The sequence below is a fragment of the Podarcis erhardii genome (assembly GCF_964252035.2).
Source record: "Podarcis erhardii genome assembly, chromosome: 4".
Classification (NCBI taxonomy): domain Eukaryota; kingdom Metazoa; phylum Chordata; class Lepidosauria; order Squamata; family Lacertidae; genus Podarcis; species Podarcis erhardii.
In genome coordinates this window covers 23,965,655-23,988,049 of record NC_138508.1, presented here as the reverse complement: position 1 = coordinate 23,988,049, position 22,395 = coordinate 23,965,655, and the positions used below count along the sequence as shown (strand labels likewise).

The following is a 22,395-nucleotide window of genomic DNA, read 5'->3' as shown; positions in this document are numbered from 1 at the left end:
AGGAACTTGGTAGGAAAGAACGTAGAGGCCAACTGATACATTGCATGGTTTAAGGATGGAAATGACAATGGACCTGGTTGAGCAAAATTTCTGTTCATTAGGGACACACAAGATGGACAGGAAAACATGCTTTTGTGGAACAATGGACAGACAAGCTATGCTGCTCAGCTTATTTTTCAAGCTAGGCTACTTGGCACGAAACAATTTTTATAAGCTGTTCTAAGAAAAGAGTGGGACATAAGCAAATAAATAACAGTTAGCATAAGGTGCCAATTGGGATTTTCCAAACCTGATCCCCAAATACATGGTAAATTCCCATAGCAGTGTATAAACCAAATGAACCAATATTGAGGCTGATTAGTCAAGCAAGGTGCACAATTTAGGTTCCACAACCTCCTCAAGGGTCCAGCACCACAAAATTGCTCTCTGCCGTTTTCATATTCTCATGAAGATACATGAATGAAAGCAGCTGAACATCCAAACATCAGCAAACCTGAAGGAACTTCAGATCATTGGTTTATTTGACTGTGGCAGAATAGTTATTTGCCACGGGTAGTTTTTGATTGGTTAAAGGTTTTGATAATATGGAAGGTGAAGACAAAGGGAGGGAGAGAGAGAAACCGTATTATCAAGATGCAACACATACCCATGGCTTTCTGGATCAGCCTCTTGGTCCGAGTCTGTATATCTGTCAGGGTCTGGAAGGATGCTTGGATCAAAGTCATCATCACTTTCACTGCGATCCAGAAAGGCGACACATTCCTCTTCCATCTGAGTGAAACAAACAAAATACAGAATTAGACGCCTCCATATTTCATGTTCCTTCAAAAATGTGTGTCGGTGTGTTTCTTCTTTCCTGGTCATTTTAGTCCAGTCCAGCAATTAAGCCAAGATTTGCGTACAGCTGGTGATGCATCAGAGGAGAGTTTAACCATCAGTCCGGGTGTGGTTGACAGGCTCAGCCAAACCTTGACTTAGTTGCTGTGTTGAGCTAAAAGGACCGAAGAGGAGCAAAGTGGCTATAGGCTCCTCCCCAAGAGACCTCACGTTTGCACCAAGCCATGGTTCGGTTTGGTGCTACAGCCTCCATCCTGCTCATTCACATAGCATTAAACCATGGTTTAGCACCATGTGCAAACCAGCCCATTATGTACTCATTGCTACTCCCCTCGGGAATCCTTGAAAAAGACAAGATGCTTGTCCAAATCTGCCACTGATAGTTATGATGGGCACTTTGCTAGCATACTCTAATGTTAAAAAGAAGAGTGTTTCACTAACATCTCTTAATATTTAAAGAACTTTTTTTTTTTTACAATAACTATCTCTTTCCAGTGGCCTTAATCTCTGATTACAAGATCCTTTTTAGAAAACTTCATTTCAATCAACTTGTTTTTATTTACTAGTTTTCCATCCCTCCAAAGCAGCCCAATAAAACAGCAAGACAGTACAATAAAAACACATTCTTCCCTCTGTTAACTGCTTTTATATTATTATGAACAAGCAGAGCCAACAACACAGTAATTTTGTGCTTTTCTTGCAAAGTTCCTCTGGTTGACCTTTGGAGTCAGGGAGAGCGCAAGGGGACATGGAGGTGAATTATGGTTTTGACACCCCTGCAAGAGTCCTTTACTGCTTCCCAAAAAAACTCTCTTGTGCTATTTTAAAGGTCACAGAGAAAGAGGAGAAGGAGGAGGAAATCAGATTTATTATAAAAAGCCAATATATAAAGTTGGGTGGGGGGCAGTTAAGCCTGGAATATTCACTCTCAACAAACAACAGTAAACCATGGCTCATAATGATCAATAAAACCAAGAGATAGATTCACTTTACACAGCAAACTACCAAAAAGAGAGGGAGGGAGGAGTGGGGGCAGGGGAACAAAACAGACAGATGCCTTGCTGAGGGCAGCTTGACAGATTGGTTGCTTGGTCTTTTTCCTTCTTCCCTACCAACCGTAGAGATGCATGTGTGAAGTACAACACCACAGCTAATTTTGTCACCCAGCATTCTGGTTACAGTGCAGGTGCAAAGCAAGCAAAGGCATCTGCTTTCTCACTGGTGTGATGAAGTGTCACGCTTCCTACGTCCACCTCACCACAAAACGCAGAGAGAGTTTAAAAAGAAAAGAGGAATGTGCAAAGGGGGAAGTGCACCCAAGACAGAACTCTGCAGACAAAACGACAAAGATTTATAGAGATGAGATATTCGTTCACCTCAAAGTCACTTCTGTTGAATGAATCGTTTGCCAAAGAGAACACAACAAGAACACAACTGCTTGAAATATGGCAGGTTTAGTATGGCGGGTTCATTATGGCTATATAAGCTATAGTTCAGCCTTCGCCAACATATGCTCACCAGACATTTGGGAGTAAAACTCCCATCAGGCCCAGCCAGGACGGTCCTACTGTGTTGGCAGAGGCTACTATAGTAGAAAAAGACTTTTGTATTTATTCTGTTTTTCTCCATATTGCTGTTTCTTTACATCTGATGATGATGATCATCATCTGTATGGCATAAGCCCCCTGCCCCCATAGTTTTTCAAGATCGCTCTGAATAGGTTTTAGTTGCCCTCTGTGATGCTATCACAATATCACTACATGACCCTTGACCTTTGTGACTAGACCAGGAAGCATTGACCTTGCTCTAAATCAGTGTTTCCCAAACATGTGTCTCCAGCTGTTTTGAACTACAATTCCCATCATCCCTGGACCACTGTTCCTGCTAGCTGGGGGGTGATTGGAGTTGTAGTCCAAAAACAGCTAGCTGGGAAACACTGCTCTAAATAATCTTTGCTTGCCCTCAGCGACATTAGCAACAGCAAACTGCAATGGGCTCTGCAGCATGTCACCAAATAATTCCTGACTGGCTGGGATCACCGCTGGAAGACAAAAGAACCCCTAAAGCTGATAGGGGGAACGGCCAGGAATGATGTGTGTAAGCATTTACCTATTTTAAGGTTTTGCTTTTTTAAAAAAAAATTGGAGAAAATATTCTGGTATCTTCAGGAAGCATTGCTTTCAATCAAAAAATTAAGATAGCTGAAAAGCCATTGCAGGTCTCTTCAATAAAGAGTTGACAAAATACTTTTATTGTGCAATTTAGAACCTTTGCAACGTTGACATCCTGTTTTGAAAACTAATTTGCACTGACTTCAGTGGAAGCTACGTTCAGATAAACATGATCAGAGTGATAAGTCTAAGCTTTATGAGGACCTTCCCAATCTATTGTATAACAAAATACAGGATGCTGAAAAACAAAGCTCTTTCTTCTCTAATGCCTCATTCTGATGAGATTCAGTAAGATTAGGGAAACACAAAATATGACAAAACTGACAAGTAAAGACATGGAAACAAAATGCAGAGAGAAATTATCTTCCTTTTAAGGCAGAAAAGCATAACCACCCAGAGCCTAAATCTTTCTTATTTTTCTTCCACATTACACAAAATGTACTTGACGTGCCTACATTCTCTTATCTCGCACACCCTTTTGTCACTTTCAAGGTTCACGGCAGTCACGGCTGTCAGCCCATGTACAGAACGTAATTCTCAAAAGTAGTCTCTTGTGTTCAAACATTTCAACACATCAGCCTCCTTCAGGGAGCTCAATATCTGCCCCTTAGGGAAATGTGTGCACAAGAGAAATGGGTTTATATAACTTTTATGGAACTTCTCAGTAACTTTGCTTACATTGCAGTTGGAAGGAAAATGATGCAGAAAATGCTACATTTCCCTCTCTTTTTCAGTGCTAGGAAAACCCATTAAGGAATACTGTATGGATAAACAATATCTGGGAAGAGTTACTTGTAAAAGGACTTATGTTAACTGGTGGATGGTTTTTTTAAACTGCTTTGTTTCTTTATACAACAAATTCCCTATGCCATATGACAAACTTATCGCTCTCATCAACAGTTTGCATCCCAAACACGTGCAGTAGTGCCTATTCCCAAATCAACTTGCTTATATTCTAATATATTCTGCCAGGGCCCTTCTCCACAGTGGCGTAGCGTGGGGGGTGCCGGGGGTGCCAGCCGCACTGGGCGCAACATCTGGGGGGGGCGCGAGTCCAGAGGGCCCAGCCCCGTCGTGCCCTCGGCCCGCCCCTATTGTCAGAGTGGCCGGCCAGCCTCCGCCTGCTCCTACCTTGCCCACCCGAGGACTGCGGCAGCGCCCGCCCCCGTGGCCACCTACCCCCGCCTCGCCCATTGGCTTGCTTCCCTCGGCCCCGCCTCTCTCCGATGGCCGCGGGGGTGTCCTGCTCGGCGCCGGCGCCTTTTTTCAGGAGGTAGGGAGGCTGGACGGGGAGGTGGGGTCGGAAGCGGGCAGAGAAGGAGGGGAGCTCGTAGCCAAAAGGGCTGCGCCGGCCAGCAAAGGGCCTGGGAAAGTTTGGAGAGGAGAAATGCACCGTCATGATTTCCCGGTGGAAGCGGCAGGATTAGGGATGGCGAAGCGTAATTACGCACGAATTTCGCTGGGTGAGAGCTTGGGGGATCGATCGGCCGAAATGGGAATCAATTGGAATATGAGAAAGAGAGAGAGAGGGGGGCCATCATTCATAGGCATAGATTTGTAGGGTTAGGGGGCGCAAATCCACGGGTTAGGGGGCGCAAATTACTTGCCTTGCCCCGGGTTAGGGGGCGCAAATTACTTGCCTTGCCCCGGGTTAGGGGGCGCAAATTACTTGCCTTGCCCCGGGTGCTGACAACCCACGCTACGCCGCTGCTTCTCCATGTACCTTTTTCATCAGATTGATTGTGGGAATATGGTCATTTGTCCATAAGAGCATGGGCAAAAGTTTATTATCGCAAGGATGATTTCATAGCTAAAAGCATTGCTTGGAAGCATGATCAACGCGTGGAGAGCTCATGCCATCCAATGATTGGTCCACGTAGCATAGCATGATCAACTGCGTGGTCTGGTGTGAGAACATGAGACTAATGTATTGTATTGTCTTTTATCTGCTGACTGAGGCAAAGCTCTCTCCTTGAATTTGTATCTTTTCTGGGACTCACAATAAAGGTTGGGGCAGCAGCAGCTTCTAGAGAGAGCTGCGGCCAGATTTCTACAACCCATTTTGGTGTGAGACTGATTATTTACGGATGGCGAGCGGGTTCTCGTCAATTGATTTGTGCCCTGATCATTCCCCAAAGAGGTTTATTTAGCACCAATGTTGCAATAGTTTAGATACAGGGCAAAACATTTTCCTTTATCTGGATATTTCAATAGATTTTAATTCACTGCATCTGACAAAATCTTAATCTGCTTTAAGATTTTATTCTCTTTCTTTTATCCTTGTTTTTTGTGTATTACTTTACTCAGTGTGAGGCACATTAATCAACTTTCTTGTGTTTATACAGCTGAGTTTTATTTTCAACAGATATGTAGTTTTCTGACCCCTTGTGACTTGGAAAATACACTTGACTTTTCAAAGTCCTTAAACCAAGGAAAATAAATTTAATTTAAAAAAACCCTCAACAACATAAAGTTTAACTATCTAATTTCACACTATGGTTTTGACCTTTGGGATTAAAAAAGGTGGGTTCTCCCCCTCTCCGCCCGCACTCCTCCTATGTTGGCTCTGAACATAAAATAAGGATGGCTCATCACAGATACTGAAAATGTCACACGCAACATGAAATTTAAAGTTTAGTGTGGCAAGCTATGTGTTATATACTGGAGGTCCCAAAACATTTTTTCCCAAGAGAGTTTGGAAGTAATAAACTAAGCTCCTGAATATTCAAACAGCACACTTCCAGATACTGATTCATTATGGGCCAGTGTCATGGCGCCTAACCTCAGTAGGGGCTGCAATACCACAAGGATATAGGGTAGAGGCTACTCCGTACAGGGGAGAACCTTCAGTATGTTCTCCCATATCCTTACCCTTGTTCTCGGACTCAGAATACGAGTCCCCAACAGCACCTGAGCCTCTCCAACCTTGCATGGGCTGATGGGTACAAAACCAGGTACGTGTGACTTAAAAACACACAGCTGGTTCCTGCAACAAGGCACGGTCAACGACAACACATCCCTTGCCAGTGTAATAAGACTTCAAGCTCTTTGCTGAAGCAACATCTCTTTACAGCTACACTGGGGAAAGGCCTTAGCACAGTTTTGCCCCTGATATCTTCACATAGGGCTGGGAACACACTTTTCTCGGTAGAGCTGATGCCAGTCTTTGGTTTGCGTGTGACCTTCCTGAATCCCCAATAAAAAATGTATGAGCAGGAAGCATTGCTCACAGGGTTCCCTAAATGTTTCCATGGAATGCACTTGCCTGGACCACTTTAGCTTGAAAACCAAGCCCTCCATGGTTGTTCACAGCCACCATTGAAACGTCCCATTTGTGATTCCTCTAAAAACCATAGTAAACTCTCATTTAGAGGTCATGTTGCATTTTTTCAGCCAGTATACAAACTGCTGCCAGAAAGCTGTTTTTGAGCATAGCATAGTCCACATATTACAGTTCTCCATGCAAATATGACCCTATTGTAATGTGTGACCCGTCCCCACATTTACAGAAGGTCACTTTCATCTCTCTCTTTTTAATGCAGGTATTAAAGTTGTCTCTACAGAATACGGTAGTCTATGAAACACCAATTTTTCATCTGCTAGCACATTACGTTTCCAAGCTGCTCATTCATTTGTCTCTTTATTACAGGAATACTTGACAAATCCTTATACTGTGTAAAGAGTGTAACTTATCTACAGCAAGCAAGATGAAATACATTCTGTGATTGATGACTTGTGTCTAGCTTTCATAAAAATAGGAAACAAGGCTTCTCAACTCCTAGAAGATTACATTTGGGGACAATGCGGATAAGAGTGATCAAACCAAAAGGCTGTTGAGGCTGCAGTTATTAATGCTATATATTATATTTCAAGTGTTATGCAATTGAAACATCTTAAATTAATTTAGTGAAAAGTAATGATATCTGATACAAGACTTTGTTGGTTTTATTGTTCATATACCTTCCCTGTAGTTATCTGTCAAGTGTGCCAAGGAAATCTGTCACAGATGGAAAACAAGTAAATATTTGTCTCAATTTGGTAGGGTAAATGGAAAATGCAAACTATTATGTACCAGTCTGGCCTCTACCATGCTTTGGCCATCTGGAGCTATTTTCTCAGGTAGGTCTTGGAGAATACATTACATTGGTGCTCCACCATCTCCTTTGTACCATCACAACATCTAGGATGACCTGAAAGGTGCCTTCTTCACTATACAGTAGACCAGTGTTTCCCAACCATGGGTCTCCAGCTGTTTTAGACTACAACTCCCATCATCCCTAGCTACCAAGACCAGTGGTCAGGGATGATGGGTATTGTAGTCTGAAAGCAGCTGGAGACCCAAAATTAGGAAACACTGCCATAGACACATCCATTCTGAAAAGCAAGGGCACTTAAGTATGTATTTTCAGTAACTGTCCCACAACCTACGAGGCCACCTTATTCTACACGTGCCCACTCAACCACTTTGGTCAGCGGAACTGGCACTACTAAAGGTGGCCACATAATATCTGTTTCACATTGGTAAGATCGCGATCATTTAGGCTGAAGCACTTACACTAGGGAACTTAGACTGCCTATTGAGATCAAGCAGCTGCCTTCACTGTGCTCTTTTTAGAATAGGATGAACATCCAACAAATCAAATAAATACGCACATGTCCTTGCACATGCAAACAGAACAAATATGAGACACTAAGGCAGGACCCACTTGCGGAACGCAACTCAGACCAGAGATCCAGTGAGTGTGATCTGTGTTCAACCAGCAGAGGTGCCATTTATTTTCAGGTTGGAATTATGCTTACTCCAACAGAATCCTGCACCGGGAATGTGGAAGAGCCATGTTTTTCTTTGGAGTCAGTTTATGAACACCATCCCAATGTAACTAGGCTTGCATTTGTTTGTGCTCAGCAGAGAATGGTAACACACATAAGTATGATAACATGTATAAAGCTTGGTTTCTGGAGATAAGCTCTATCTCGCAAACGCGTCTAAATGAGATGTCTCCAACCTATTCAGCTGTTTGTTGTTTTTGTTGCTTTTAAAAATCTCAGTCATTTCCTGAAATATCTAGGTTGGACTACTTCTATAAGTGTGCTCATTACTAGCTAACAAGTAGCTTTGTTCTGAGTAATTGAGATCAGAATTCTTTTCTTTTCTTATTTTACCAAAATGAAATAGTGTTCCCAAAAAGTTATTATCCATGCAGGAAAGAAAATACTGAGGTAAAAAACTTAACCATTTGTGGTTTACATGAGAACTCAACTGTAATCTCCAAAAGGCATGAAATTATGATGTATTTCCACCTAATTAATTCTCAGTATTAATCTGGATTTTACCATTAACTCAGATCTTATTACGTAGTGACTCTTTACTGCAGTTGAAAAGTGGGAGGCAGCCGAAACTGGAAAAAGACCAAACAAAATCCATCCTGAGTGTTATCTTACATCGCTTTTTACTGTTGTTGTTCAACCCAAAGAAACAGTGTAGAGATTCAGCGACAGCTGGGGGAAAAAGGACAATTTAATAAGTGTCTGGGAGATTTAGATTTCCCAACAGAAAGTCACTTGGGAATTGAACCACATTTCAACATTGACTTGTTAAAGTCATCTCAAACATTTCTTACTTGAAAAGGGTATATGTGGGCTGGTACAGGACTGTTAAAAAAAGAAAAGGATGCCCAAGTGGAAGTAAACAACAGCTTGGTTCTCTTGAGTGTGGGATGAAATGATCATGGAATAGCTAACACCAGTGCTATTTTTCTAGAAAAAGAGGTGCTGGAGCTCACCATGAACTTCTCCCTTGTTCTCCTGAGAGGTGTTGGAGCTGAGCTCTGGTGAGCTAAGCTGAAAAAAAGCCTATTTAAGTTAACAATAATAAAGAAAAAAGTTAAGCAAGCGAAAAACTCTTCCCCTCCTCAAAATGGGAAATATTCAGTATGGATCTTCTGAATAATCCAATACAGTGGTACCTCAGGTTAAGTACTTAATTCGTTCCGGAGGTCCGTACTTAACCTGAAACTGTTCTTAACCTGAAGCACCACTTTAGCTAATGGGGCCTCCTGCTGCCGCCGCGCCGCCAGAGCACGATTTCTGTTCTCATCCTGAAGCAAAGTTCTTAACCTGAAGCACTATTTCTGGGTTGGCGGAGTCTGTAACCTGTTACATCACCAGTTATTGAATGCCTATAATTTTGTTAATAACTATTCAACGAAAAAAAATTATCTTTTTTTTCTCCTTTAAAAATGAAATTGAACTTTCTAAAACTGGGTGATGAACTGAAATTTATCTTGGACAAACACACTTGGGTGCTTAAACTAGACCAGGGGTCAACAAACTTTTTCAGCAGGGGGCTGGTCCACTGTCCCTCAGACCTTGTGGGGGGCCGGAGTATATGGGGGGGGGGAATGAACACATTCCTATGCCCCACAAATAACCCAGAGATGCATTTTAAATAAAAGCACACATTCTGCTCATGTAAAAACACACTGATTCCCGGATTGTCTGCGGGCCGGATTTAGAAGGTGATTGGGCCAGATCCGGCCCCTGGGCCATAGTTTGCCTACCCATGAACTAGACAATCAACTAGCGATGATAGCTATGCTCTACCTCTGCGGTCGGAGGCAGCAGGGGGAGAGTGCCCTTGTGCTCCAGTCCTGCTTATGGGTTTCCTACAGGCATCTAGTTGGCCACAGGGTGCTGGACTAGATGGGCCAATGGCCTGATCCAGCCAGTGGCGTAGCATGGGGGTGCAGGGGGGGGGGGCCGGCCGCACCGGGCACAACATCTGGGGGTTAGGGTTAGGGGGCGCAAATCCACGGGTTAGGCGGCGCAAATTACTTGCCTTGCCCCGGGTGCTGACAACCCACGCTACGCCACTGGATCCAGCAGCCTCTTCTTATGTTCTTAACTAGTTACAAGAACAGATGCTGTTGTATGAACAACAGACTTGGCCTCGACAGATACGGTGCTTCTAGAGGGATGTTTCCGCAGGTTTAGCATGCCTGATACATTGGGCTCATTAAAATAATAATAATAATTAAAATTCTTGTGCACCTGGAGGTCTCCCTCAACTCAATGGCTCTATTTGCATGCACTGCAAAGCCAAGGTGAATGGTTTAATTAAACTATAATGTGGCACAAACCACAAGTACATGCAAGAGAAGTGCTTCCATTTTGCTCCTCCCTTCATTCAACCAGCAACAACAAACCATGTGTCTTAGCCAGCACTCCTGGTTTGTTTCTTTCCAAACAAACTACAATGCGAAGCCAAGGTGTGTTCTTGGTTTCCTGCATACAGCTTGGGTACGTCATGGTTGCAACAGACCACACCCATTAGCTTAAACTTACGTTAAAATGTGATTATCATTTTTAATTCAATTTATTAACTGCCCATAATCTTAAGGTCCCAGGGCTGGTTACAACTATATAAAATACAACATTAAAAACAGTTTTAAGAAACGCAACATTACTAAACATGTGACTGTGAATAACTGGGGTGGTCCTGAAAATATACAGCTCAGGTGTTAATGACCAGGGTAAAGAGATAAGTTTTCAGCATTTTCTAAAAATTGTATAGTGAAGTTGCCAGTTGCACCTCTGTGGGGAGGAAGTTCTACAACTTAGGGGCGGCCACAGAGAATATTTCTGAGGGGGTGCAACTACCAAGAGAACTCTCTCTGCCAATCTAAGCACCCAAGTGAAAAATAGGGCCAAAGCACCGTGCTGACTGCTACCAGCTGAGAAAGACTGGCGGAGTCAACAAGATGGCAAGGCAGCAGAAGTCCCCTTCATGCATTAATCATACACTGAAAGAGGCTGCAGGGTTGCACTGAATATGCACCTTTCCAGCTAATAAGGATAACCTACCGGCATTTGGCAGACTCCTCCATATATATGAATGAGAGAGAGAACGCACATACAGTATATGTGAGCAGCATGGATTTGTCAAGGGATGCTACAGCTCTTCATGGAATCATATAATATTAGAGTTGGAAAGGGACCAGAAGAGTCATTTAGTCCAACCCCCTCACAATTCAGGAATCTTTTGCCCAAAGTGGGGCCTGGATCCATGGCCCTGAGATTAAGAGTCTCATGTTCTTCTGACTGAACTATCCCAGCAGCCTTCATATTATGCTGCACTGGGATAAATAATAAATAGGAGCTTGTAGCTCCTCTATCTATACTTTCCTAAGACGTCCTGCCATATTGCTACATATAAGAAGCTTGATAAAGACACAACACTGTGGTCAGATCTCATTTTCCCTGCATTATTTTTCAAACTGGATTTTTTTTATATATAGCACTGTTAAGAATGTGGTATGTTTGTATTTGGAGAATATGCAACTTTCCCTCTCCAGGATAATCATTATGTCAATTTCTCATACTCCCTCTCTATCCCCCAACCTTTTTCAATCCCAAAACTTGCATTAGTTTGCATAAGAAATACTGGGGAAGATTTTGATTTGCCAAAGGATGTTTTATTTGGCAGCTAAATATACAAATTGCAGACTGTAAGGTTTGGAAATAATGAGAACTGAAATGAAATAACCTTCCTGCATTTTAAACATGGCCACTGAACTTAAGCAAAAACTAAATCTGGCGTAAACATTTATCCCTGGCACTGCCTCCTTTTACGTAGCAGCAATTCCGATGTCTGGAATAAAGTTGAGAACTTTTTAAAGAGGAGAACGTTTTAAAGATAACTTGTAATTTTATAAATATCTGCATTATGCAAAAATAAGCACCCTGGAATAAATCTGTTGAGCTTTTATCACCTAACCAGTCTTAAATCTCTTCTTCAGGCATTGAAGAAACCGAACAGCAAGCCTTTGCCCTTGAAAATCTCAGCTTCATTTAAAAAGGAAAAGAGGGAGGGAATGTCTGTCACATATGATTATTCAATGATCATTCTAACTGCTGTGTGTACCAATAATTAATTCCTCCCCTCAAATCACGCTTGAAGCATATAACATATTTAGGCCATACGCCCGAATTTTCCCAGACATTACTGGGATTTCAAAGGCAGAACTGACATCCAGGTGGAATTTCAGAAAGGCAGCACCTTGTCCTGGATCTTAGGCAAGTCAATCAAAAAATTGTGGGGTTTTTTTTTGGGGGGGGGGGGGGCAAAGCTCAACTATTTTGGTGGTTTCCTTTTAAAAATACCAACATATGACTTTTTGAAATATGGCAACCCTAACTTATTGGACTCAATTTCATGTGTAAGGTTTTCCCCCCATAATTTTGTTTGATTTCTATTTGGTATAATGTTCATGAAATGAAGTACTAACAAGAATTCATTCAAAGCAATAGAACTCGACTTTGGAACACATTTTTAAAAGAAAAGCCTGACTAGCTTTTCAGACCCCCTTTAATTGAATAACTTTCTAAAGAAATGCTGGAAGCAACTGATATTATAGTCAAAGTCTTGATTGTTCTGATATCTTTTACTCCATGAAGACCCATTTATCCTAAATAGAACCCAATAAGGCAGACATGTATGTACAAAATGTGATCCCATTGAGATCCTAAGATGAAATTTTGCAGGTAACTCTTAGAAATATTAAATAATCAATACAATTTTTGGAATTTTAAAATTATATTAATTTTTTGATCACTTTTTAAATTTTATAACAAATTTAAATTTTATAACAAATTTAAAATTTAGTGTAAGTTCATTATGTGACATATCATATGAAAGGCAGTGAAGTCCTAAAGAGATTGGTGTTTTTAGTTTTGACGTATCCTAATCATGGGCTGAGCTTGTAAGGTTTTCTTTTAGTCTGTCAAGACCAAAATTGTCTTTTTTAAAAACAAAAACAAAAAACCCTCATAACTAAAAAACGTGATGAGATTAAAAAAAAAAAATTGAACTTAGTTTTGATCATTCAACAAGTGTACAGAATATTAAGAAAATTGGATTACATGAAGTAAAAAAAAGTTGGATCACTTGATATGGAATGTCTGAATAGAAGAAATTGCAAGGACTGTACTTGTGAGAAAAAACTCCCTTTCCCCAAATATGCTAGGCAACCCAGTCTTCACTGAAAGGTATTCCCTCCCCACTGTGAGGACATCATTGTGCTACTGTTACATAAAAAGACAGAGTATGAACCAAAACAAAAAAACATCGCGTTGCCATTATAATCCATCAGTACTTTGTAATAAAACATTTTATGCCCAGTCTTTACCAATCTGCTGCCCTTTAGATGTTTTCGACTCCAACTCTTTATTGGCACTAGTCAGTTTAGCCTTGCTAAAAAATCCTTAAAGTACATAATATTTTTAGAAAGAACCCCCACCCCCACAAAACTACTGTAAATACATCGAGTCGCTGGAGTCAATTTGACGGCAAAAGTAACTTGTGTACCTTTCTCCTTGTTCAGAATATCTTTGTGGCAAAATGAACACTTTAAGTGATCAGTCGTTTAAAAAAAAAAAAAAAGAACCAGTCAGTTTTCTCACACATGAAAAATGGTCTCTTGCTGTAATCTAATGAACATCTATCTGCGCTACCCCTGAACGCATGAAACTCATCCCAGCGCCACACAATTTTTATTTCAGCAACTCAGAGACTTGCAATTAAAACAGAGATGAGGTTTTAATAGCAATTTCTCTCAATGGTAATTTTATTCTAGTAGATATGCTCAGACAGACTGACCCAAGTACCCACGTTGTATAAAATTAACTAATATGGTGCGCTCAATCAGAAGAATTAACCATCATGGTGCAGTAAATTAGAAGAGGTTTTATAGCAGTGTAACTAGATTTGATCTACGGCATTTACCTGTTGGAATCAAATTATTTTTGCCAGGAACTGTGTTTCCTTATTGTTTTTAATTAACTGTTATTTTATTATTCAACTTGCTTGGGTGCTTTCTATTAGTGTCTGCATAACAAAAGTCACACATTTATTTTGTCAGGAGGACAGTTTGCTATTTTTTAGTTGCACTTTCCTTAATTATGTGCTAATAACATTGCATAGGAAGATGGAAAGATTTTAAAGTATATTCTCTTCATTGGAAATGCATGATTTTCAGAGAGAGGTGAAAACACCTCCTATGTTGATACAGAAAAGTCTAGTTTTACAATTACTATTCATACCAAGCAATGATTTTTCTTAAGCTGATATTTAGACTTAAGGACAATCACAAAATGATAAGAGAAAAACCTTGGAAATCTCACTCCAACGTGAGCACTTTCATATTCCATCTATTTTTTTCTTTAGTAGGTTGTTCAACTGCTCTGTGCCATTTTAACACTCCACACACCCAAATCTCCACTCTTATTGGTCGTTTTCACTAAAATGGCATTTGAGGTCAATTAGATGTCAATGAAAGTGCATAGGGGGGAAATTAGAACAGAAAACAACCCAGGCAAGGTTTCATTGAAAGGGTCTAAATAATTTCAGCCTACAACACAGCAGCTCATAAAAACACAAGAAGCTGCCATCATTATACTGAGTAAGACCACTGAGTGAAGAGGCAATCACTGCAAGTTCAGACAACATGAGCATATATATAAAATTTGGGTTTCTGTTCCCAATATACATCACATTACACTTGCTTAAACTGAATTGCATTTGCCGTTTTACTGCACGTTTGCCATTTTTTGGAAAGAGCCTTTTGATGCGCCTCATTATCTTTTCCCTTTTTTAAAACCACCACAAACAACCATCTCACTGCTTACCCCTAACTCTAGATCATTTATGTAATCAACGCCTGAGGTTTCAATATATTTTTTTTTTACTTTTAGCAATTAGACTTTATAAAATTACAGTGGAGTGGAAACGCCCATCTAGAATTATGCCAAATATAGTTTCTGGGAAAGAAGCCAAGGCTACCCCTGAGCAAAGGCAGTGTTGCCGCTACTTACCATTTTGGTTTAATTGCATTGTAATGCTAGATTCAACAATAAGTTTGGGGGCCATTTTAATTTAATGCACAGGAAACTGTTAGTACCAATTTTATCTGTAACAATTGCCAGAATTACAAAAACATTATTATTCTAGCACAGAAACAAAACCCTCAAGTTGACACACAGCATCATTTATGCATTGTGAATCTACTGGGAGCTACTTTACAAATATTTTTATGCTTTTGCCAAAGGTGACACAAAGCCACAGACATACTATTTCAGGAAGGGGCCTGCTTTATCAAAGGGGAAAGCCCAGCAGAAGTTCAGAGTATACAAGTGGAGAGTGATATACCTTAGTCCAGGGGACCAAATCAAGGCCTAGCCTGCCTGTACCATTAGACAACCATAATTTTATTTTATGTTGTGTTTGTGTGTGCAGAGGACAGTCCTGTGCAGGAGACAGATGGTCGGCTGTTACTGTACAATGCCTTGAGTCTTCCACAGGCAGAAAGGCAATAAATAAGCTTTGTAAGTAAATAAATAATACACAGAGTGAAACATGGAGAGTAATTCTGGTAGGTCAATTTGTATCATTGTTGTCTAACCATATTAAATTGATTGGTTTAACTGAAATGCTTGACATAACTGAAGGCTCTGTGTAGATTTCCAATAATGAAACAAAATTGGCAGATGGAGAAAACAGCCCCGAACTTCTCTTCATGAGAGGAAATTTTTCAGTTAGCACTGAGTCACAGTGAACATACAAGTTTTTTGGTTTCCACATGCAACTTGGAGACATAAACCTCTTAAGGAGGTCCCAAATTTCTGTGTTGAGCAGAGAAAGAGACCTAATAAAGATGTGCCTTTTCTCTGACATGTGCTGAGTGAAGCCATTGTTGTTGTTGTTTTAAAAAAACATTATTATGTACAGTCATACCTTGGATCCCAAACGCCTTGCAAGTCTAACATTTTGGCTCCCGGACGCCGCAAACTCAGAAGTGAGTGTTCCGGTTTGTGAACGTTCTTTGGAACCCAAATGTCCGATGTGGCTTCCGATTGGCTGCAGGAGCTCCTTCAGCCAATCGGAAGCCGCACCTTGGTTTCTGAACGTTTTGGAAGTTGAACAGACTTCCGGAACGGATTCCGTTCAACTTCCGAGGTTCCACTGTGCTACATTTTGCATCGTTCAGTTGCAATTCCCTCAATAAACCCTGGGGTCTTTATAAGTTCTGTTTCCATCTGTATATTGATTTCCATGAAATCTGAACCCCCAAAGGCTTGGAAACATGACCACTCAAAGTAATATCCAACGCACGGCTCCAACAAACACTACAATGATTTTTTTTATATGCCATTAGAGCTGCATCCAAGGCCGTCTTAACCGTTGGTGCTAGGGGTGCACGGCACCTGGGCGCCAGGCTCTCAGGAGTGCCAGGCCGAGAGTCCAGGGCCAAGCGTTGGAGTCTGGGAAAGAGCCGCCAACAGCCAAGCGGAGCAGAGCCCATTGGCGCGCCGCAGGCTCTTCTGCTGCAAGCGGCTCTTCCCCAGACTCCCAACACTCGCCCCCGAACTCGTGCCAAGCCACCCGCAGCAGAAGAGCCCGTGGCACTCCAATGGGCTCTGCTCTGCTCTGCTCAGCTGTCAGCTCCTGCCCCAGCTGCATGGCGGCTAACTGTTTCAGTGCCGCGCCTGGAGTACCGTGTAACGTTGTGGGCGCTGCGTGACACATCCCATTGCATGCGCCGAGCTGTGGGTTCCTTTGCTGGCTTTTCTGCTGTTGGCGCACGCTCCCAGCACCGCCCAACATGGGGTGCCAGCGCAGAATGATGGGGAATGCAAGCGGCAGCGGAGGAAACATCTCCAGATGGGATCCGTTGCGCACCGACAGTGCCTACAGCAGCAACAAATCCGGCCGCATATGAGCACGTGGATACTGTCTGGAGATCTTTCCTCCGCTGTTGCTTGCATTCCCCGTTGTTCCCCGGGCACTGCGCGCACAGCCGAAACAGTTAGCCACCATGCAGTAGGGGGGAGGCAGTGGGCGGGCAGCACGGCGACTATGCCACCCGACATTTTGTCTCCCCCCAACATGGAAGCCACACCCAGCTTCATACGCCCCTGTGAGGGGGAGGGCGCTGGCACCCCTATTGGTGGGTGCTGTGAGTCCCTGCATCCCGCAAAAGGTCAACAACTTCCCCCCCCCCAAAGGTTGACACCTCTGGGCAACCTAAGGGCGCCGGGCGGATCTTTGCACCCCGGAGCCGCATCTGCTTAAAATGGCCCTGGCTGTACCATTTCACAATGTTTGCAGTTTGCTTAAAAGGTGAATTGCTGAGGGAGGGCATGAAATGCAGAGGAAATCTTAGCTGTCTTTGTGAACAATGTCATTTTCATTCATATATATATATATATATATATATATATATATATATATGGAATATAACTGCTAGAATAAGGAAATCCCATGTGAGAGAAATCCCATCTATTTGAATGGAATCTATTTTCATACCATTATGCTTAGATTTACATCCTCAATCTAATCATTTTTGTCCTAATTAGGCTTGCTCATAGATAGCTAAGAAGCATTTATTTCTTCTTAGTTTTTTCTCTTTTTTTGCGGCTGTGAAATGGGTCTTCATCCTTTCACTAAAATTTGAAAGATGTGATAGATCGCTCCATACCCATGCTTCAGCATCAAACAGCTGTTTAGAAATAACAGAAGATATAAGAATCAATGGGGGGAACTCAACCATACTTCTGTGGGTCAACTGTAAGTTGGAATGAATGAACTTGCCTGGTGCAGGTCACTTTGACACACTAAATCAGAGCTTTCCAAACTTTTCATGCTGATGACACACTTTTTAGACATGCATCATTTCGTGACACAGTAATGCAGTTTTACTAGCAAACCAGAGGTAGAACTAAGCCCTTGCCAGCTCCAGGAGCAGTGCAGGGAGCATTCGCGTGTCACACTTACACACTGCAGCCGACACACTAACATGTCGTGACACACAGTTTGGAAAGCTCTGCAGTAAATCATCAGTAATTCAAGGAGAAGAGAAACAGATTCAATAAGAACAGTGAGATGCGTGACTGTTCTGGTACACATGAACGTACTGAACACACGTACAATGGACACAAATAAAGATTTGCAGACCTAATAAGCAAAGCAATTGGTCATGTTTACTGAACATCACCAGCACCAAACTTTATTAACCGTGCCACACTCTTCCTTAGAAGTTTAGCAAACAGAAATGTATGTTGGTACAGTGGTGCCTCGCAAGACGAAATTAATTTGTTCCGTGAGTTTTTTCGTCTTGCGATTTTTTCGTCTTGCGAAGCACGGACTTTGGAAAAGCTTCAAAAAGCACCAAAGTCTTCAAAAACCTCAAAAAAGGCTACCACATCACGTGCTATGAGTTGCTCCTCGAAGTGAATGCACGGTTTTAAGAAAAAGGAAACAAACTCGCAAGACAAAGGAAACAAACTTGCAAGACGTTTTCGTCTTGCGAAGCAAGCCCATAGGGAAATCCGTCTTGCGAAGCAGCTCAAAAAACGAAAAACCCTTTCGTTTTCCAAGGCATTCGTCTTGCGAGGTACCACTGTAAAAGCACTGTCAGGCATCACCTCTCCCATTCAGCAAAGCCCAAAGTTCTCAAGGACCCAGTGACATTGAAAACTGTAATGTGTGGATTAATCACGTCAGAGTTTCAGCCCTAGCTTCCTAGGGATGGGTTCCCACAATAACCACTGCTCATTTTTCAAGCACCATTAACACGCTATAGCAATTGATGTGAACACAACCTTCCCCCTCAAAAATGTGTTGCCAGGTTGCACCTGGAGCACCATTTTGGGACTTGTGAAATAGGAGTCTATAGCACATGTATATATGGGAAGACTCCATATTGTCCTCCCATTAAAAAAATTATCTCTCCGCGCACCCCCTCCCACATCCAGTCACTTAGCAGATAAAATGCAAGCCTGGGGTGGAACGAGAGAGACACCTTATAGTTCAACTAGGCTATTAGTTGGTTTGATGTAGCAGGCAGGAGTTGAATCAGTATAGAGGTGAGAATTGCCTTTCCGCTCCATTCCTTCCTTCCCATTTCACTGTCGATAGCACGCAACTCAAACATTGTAATTAAACCCACAGAAGTTGGTCTAGTAAAAAGTTGCTATCACATTAGCTATACTTTTCTTCATGAACAGCAAAACATTAAAGCCAAACACAGCACATTTTAAAAAGGTTTCTGAATAGATTTTATGAGCAGTAACATTTGTAATTGGACACTGTCTGAGTTTTTGCTGGATAGTGTTTTTTTAAAAAAAAAAATCACAATGCAGTCATCAGCAGAGTAGCCAACACTGTCTGGCTAGCTACCAACATCCAGATTTTAATATGAATGGTTTATGACTCAGCTACACTGGCTAATTGTTTTATTTTTATATTTATTTTTAGACCTGCAGGATTATGCAAGATAGTGTATTTCACCCTTTATTAGTTACAGTAAAAAGTGACAAATATTAACAGCTTACACAATAGCAGTCTCCATTCATAACTTATCCTAATTTTCATACGGTGACATAGCCAGTATTCAAAACAAAACAAATTCCTTCCAGTAGCACCTTAAAGACCAACTAAGTCAGTTCTTGGTATGAGCTTTCGTGTGCATGCACACTTCTTCAGATACACTCTGAAGTACACTTCTTCAGTGTATCTGAAGAAGTGTGCATGCACACGAAAGCTCATACCAAGAACTGACTTAGTTGGTCTTTAAGGTGCTACTGGAAGGAATTTGTTTTGTTTTGACTATGGCAGACCAACACGGCTACCTATCTGTAACTGGAACTATGATAGCCAGTATTGTGTAGCAATTACCTAGTCAGTCTAAGACTAGGAAAAGAGGTGGTCCAGACAAAGGACAAGATGGTGTGTGGGTGTGGGTGTGTGTGTACACACACACACACACACAGAGAGAGAGAGAGAGAGAGAGAGAGAGAGAGAGAGAAATATCTATGTACAGAAATTGACCAGACTTGAAGTTAATCCTTATTTCAGCATTGGAGATATGATAGATCTTTCACTCAAGGGAGATTACCTCCTTAGCTTGGGGCAGGGTCAGGGACCCTCAAGTCTGAGGGACAAATGTGACCCCTGTTAGTTTCTGTTCTCATCGCTAAGCAGCTGCTGGGAGTCACAGGACTCTGTTTACATTCCAGAGACCTTGCAGTCTCACGGGAAAGGGAGACGGGATGTGACGTTAGTGGTTTCCTGTTTCCTTTGTTCCTTTGTTCAATTGCTCTCTGCTTTCAGAGAGAGAGGGTGTCTTTTCTGTTCTGCGTAGTTTAGAAATAAAACTCTTTACAATGTAGCCAAACCTCTCGTCTCTTCCCTGTGCTGGGAACCCAGCTGATAGAATGTGCTTGAGGCCTCATCAAAGGCTCAGGTCATTAAACACGTTGGAGGCGATTTCAAACGCTCGGCTCGGAGGAAGATGAGGCCTTATCGGCTTGGCCGAGCAGAGACTTCGACAGCCCCTCCAGGTCTATCTGGCCCGCACCACTTTTCCTGGATTACCATTCCTCTCCCCAGGCCACATCCCTAACTGGATCTGCTTCATACCCATTAGCTCTGCGGGGGCTGAAGGGAACTGGAGTCCAACAGTACCTGGAGAGCCATAGGTTCCTCATGCCTGGCTTAGGTGATAAATCATGACCAAGTTGGATAGGAACATTGGGAGAGAATGATCTCTGGTTAAACATTGCATTAGTGTGTAGCAGTGCTCATTTGTCTTTTTATCTCCTATACGCAGATAATAATCTTCTGTCAAATTTACTAGTTGGCTTATATGAAGAGATATCATGCCAAGAATTTTGAATTATTTTGATACCGTCTCAGACCATCCTAACATTTATACAGGTTTAGATTTATCTTCTTAATTCCCTTTTGTATTCCTACCAAGATGGCTTTCAGAAACTTAATTCACCAGAAAGACTGACAGTCAAATGCAATTAGCAATGTGCAAGAATATGAAAAATATTAAGTGAAGGTTACTTAGAAAGGCAATGTTTAATTAATGGCACTGGGAATTGTCTTTCAAATGCATATGAAAAAATACAATATAGCATATTTTCCTGAGCAGACTTGGAACTATACAGCCTTTTCATGCATTTCTTATAAAGAAGTCATATCCCAGACCCTTTGAATCTTAGTTGATTAACTCTGCAGGGTGGACTTTCAGTTAGGACAAAACTGTTCTAAGCAGCACATTGCAAATAAAATAAAACAGATCTTTAAATCATTTTCAACCACCAACAGTACATGTATGTACAGAGAACCACCCAAACTCTGCCACCACCATTAGGCCATATTTCTTTAACTTCAAAAATATTCTTGTTTTATGCCCCAAAACAACTTCAGTGGCAGCAGATCAACCTGGCAGGGAAGGGGGTTATAGCTCAATCCCTGTCATCTCTAAGAAATGCTGGGGAAAGTCCCTGCTGAAAACCCCGGAGACCTGCTGCTCATCAGTGTAGATCTTACTAAATTAGATGTAGCAATGGACTGACTTCATATAAGGCAGCTTCCTATACCCTTAAGGGCAATAAAGATGACACAGGACAGCATTCATTGCAGCTCTGTGTACCAAGAGGGAACTGGGTAGGTAAGAACCAGAAAAGCCAAAATATTTACCGTATTTTCCGCTCTATAAGACGCACTTTTTCTGAGCAGAGAGGGGGAGATTTTTTCCCCCTCCAAAAATTAAGGGGAAATGTGTGTGCGTCTTATGGAGTGAATGCAGGCTCCTTGGCTTCAGCGATAGCAACGCGAAGCCTCCAAAGCGCAGAGGGAACGCTCCCTCCGTGCTCCGGAGGCTGCGGGTTCCTTTTGCCGAAGCCAGGAGAGCGAGAGGGATTGGTGTGCACCGATTCCTCTAGCTCTCCTGGCTTCGCTTCGCTGAATAGGCGCTGCACAGCTTTCCCTCTCTGCGCAGCGGCCCTTCAGCGAAGCGGGAGGAGAAATGGAAGGGGCTCCGTTTCTCCTGCCGCTTTGCTGAAGGGGCGCTGAGCAGAGAGGGGGAGGTTTATTTTCGTCCCCCCCCCAAACAAGGTGCGTCCTATGGTCGGGTGCGTCCTATAGAGCGAAAATTACGGTATCTGCCTCAAACCATGAAGGGGGGTGAGAATCTCTGTCCAACCAATTTTATTCCATATATTTCACTTTTCCCTCCTTCATTCGAGGCTTTTTAAACAAAGGTTGGACGGGCATCTGTCAGGGATGTTGGACTGGATGAGCCTTTGTGTCCCTTCCAATGCTACAATTCTATGATTCTATGATACTCCATATGGCGTTTCCATTCTATGAAAAGCAGCAGAAAAGGTTACAATAGTTTAAACTTGTAAAATATGTGTTAGTGAGTCATAGGCATCACCTGACAAAACTAAGTTCTACGCAAATACTTATTTTTAGTTTTGGGTAGCATTAGCAATTCCAAATCATGGAAACCGGGGAACTTTGCATTTTTATTTTTAG

The 22,395-nt window shown here is 42.0% G+C and overlaps 1 protein-coding gene across 2 annotated transcripts in view; it reads right to left on the bottom strand.

The window, feature by feature from the left end:
- The window catches only part of DDX10 (DEAD-box helicase 10), a 171,132-nt gene that overhangs the window by 17,564 nt on the left and 131,173 nt on the right, over positions 1-22,395 (bottom strand). Inside the window, exon 17 of one of the 2 annotated variants that reach the window (XM_081860229.1) lies at positions 647-771. In XM_081860229.1, the coding sequence (XP_081716355.1) occupies positions 647-771 (125 nt within the window). Of the gene's footprint in view, positions 1-646; positions 772-22,395 lie in introns of those variants that run through there. The other variant, XM_081860230.1, reaches the window with a different exon arrangement.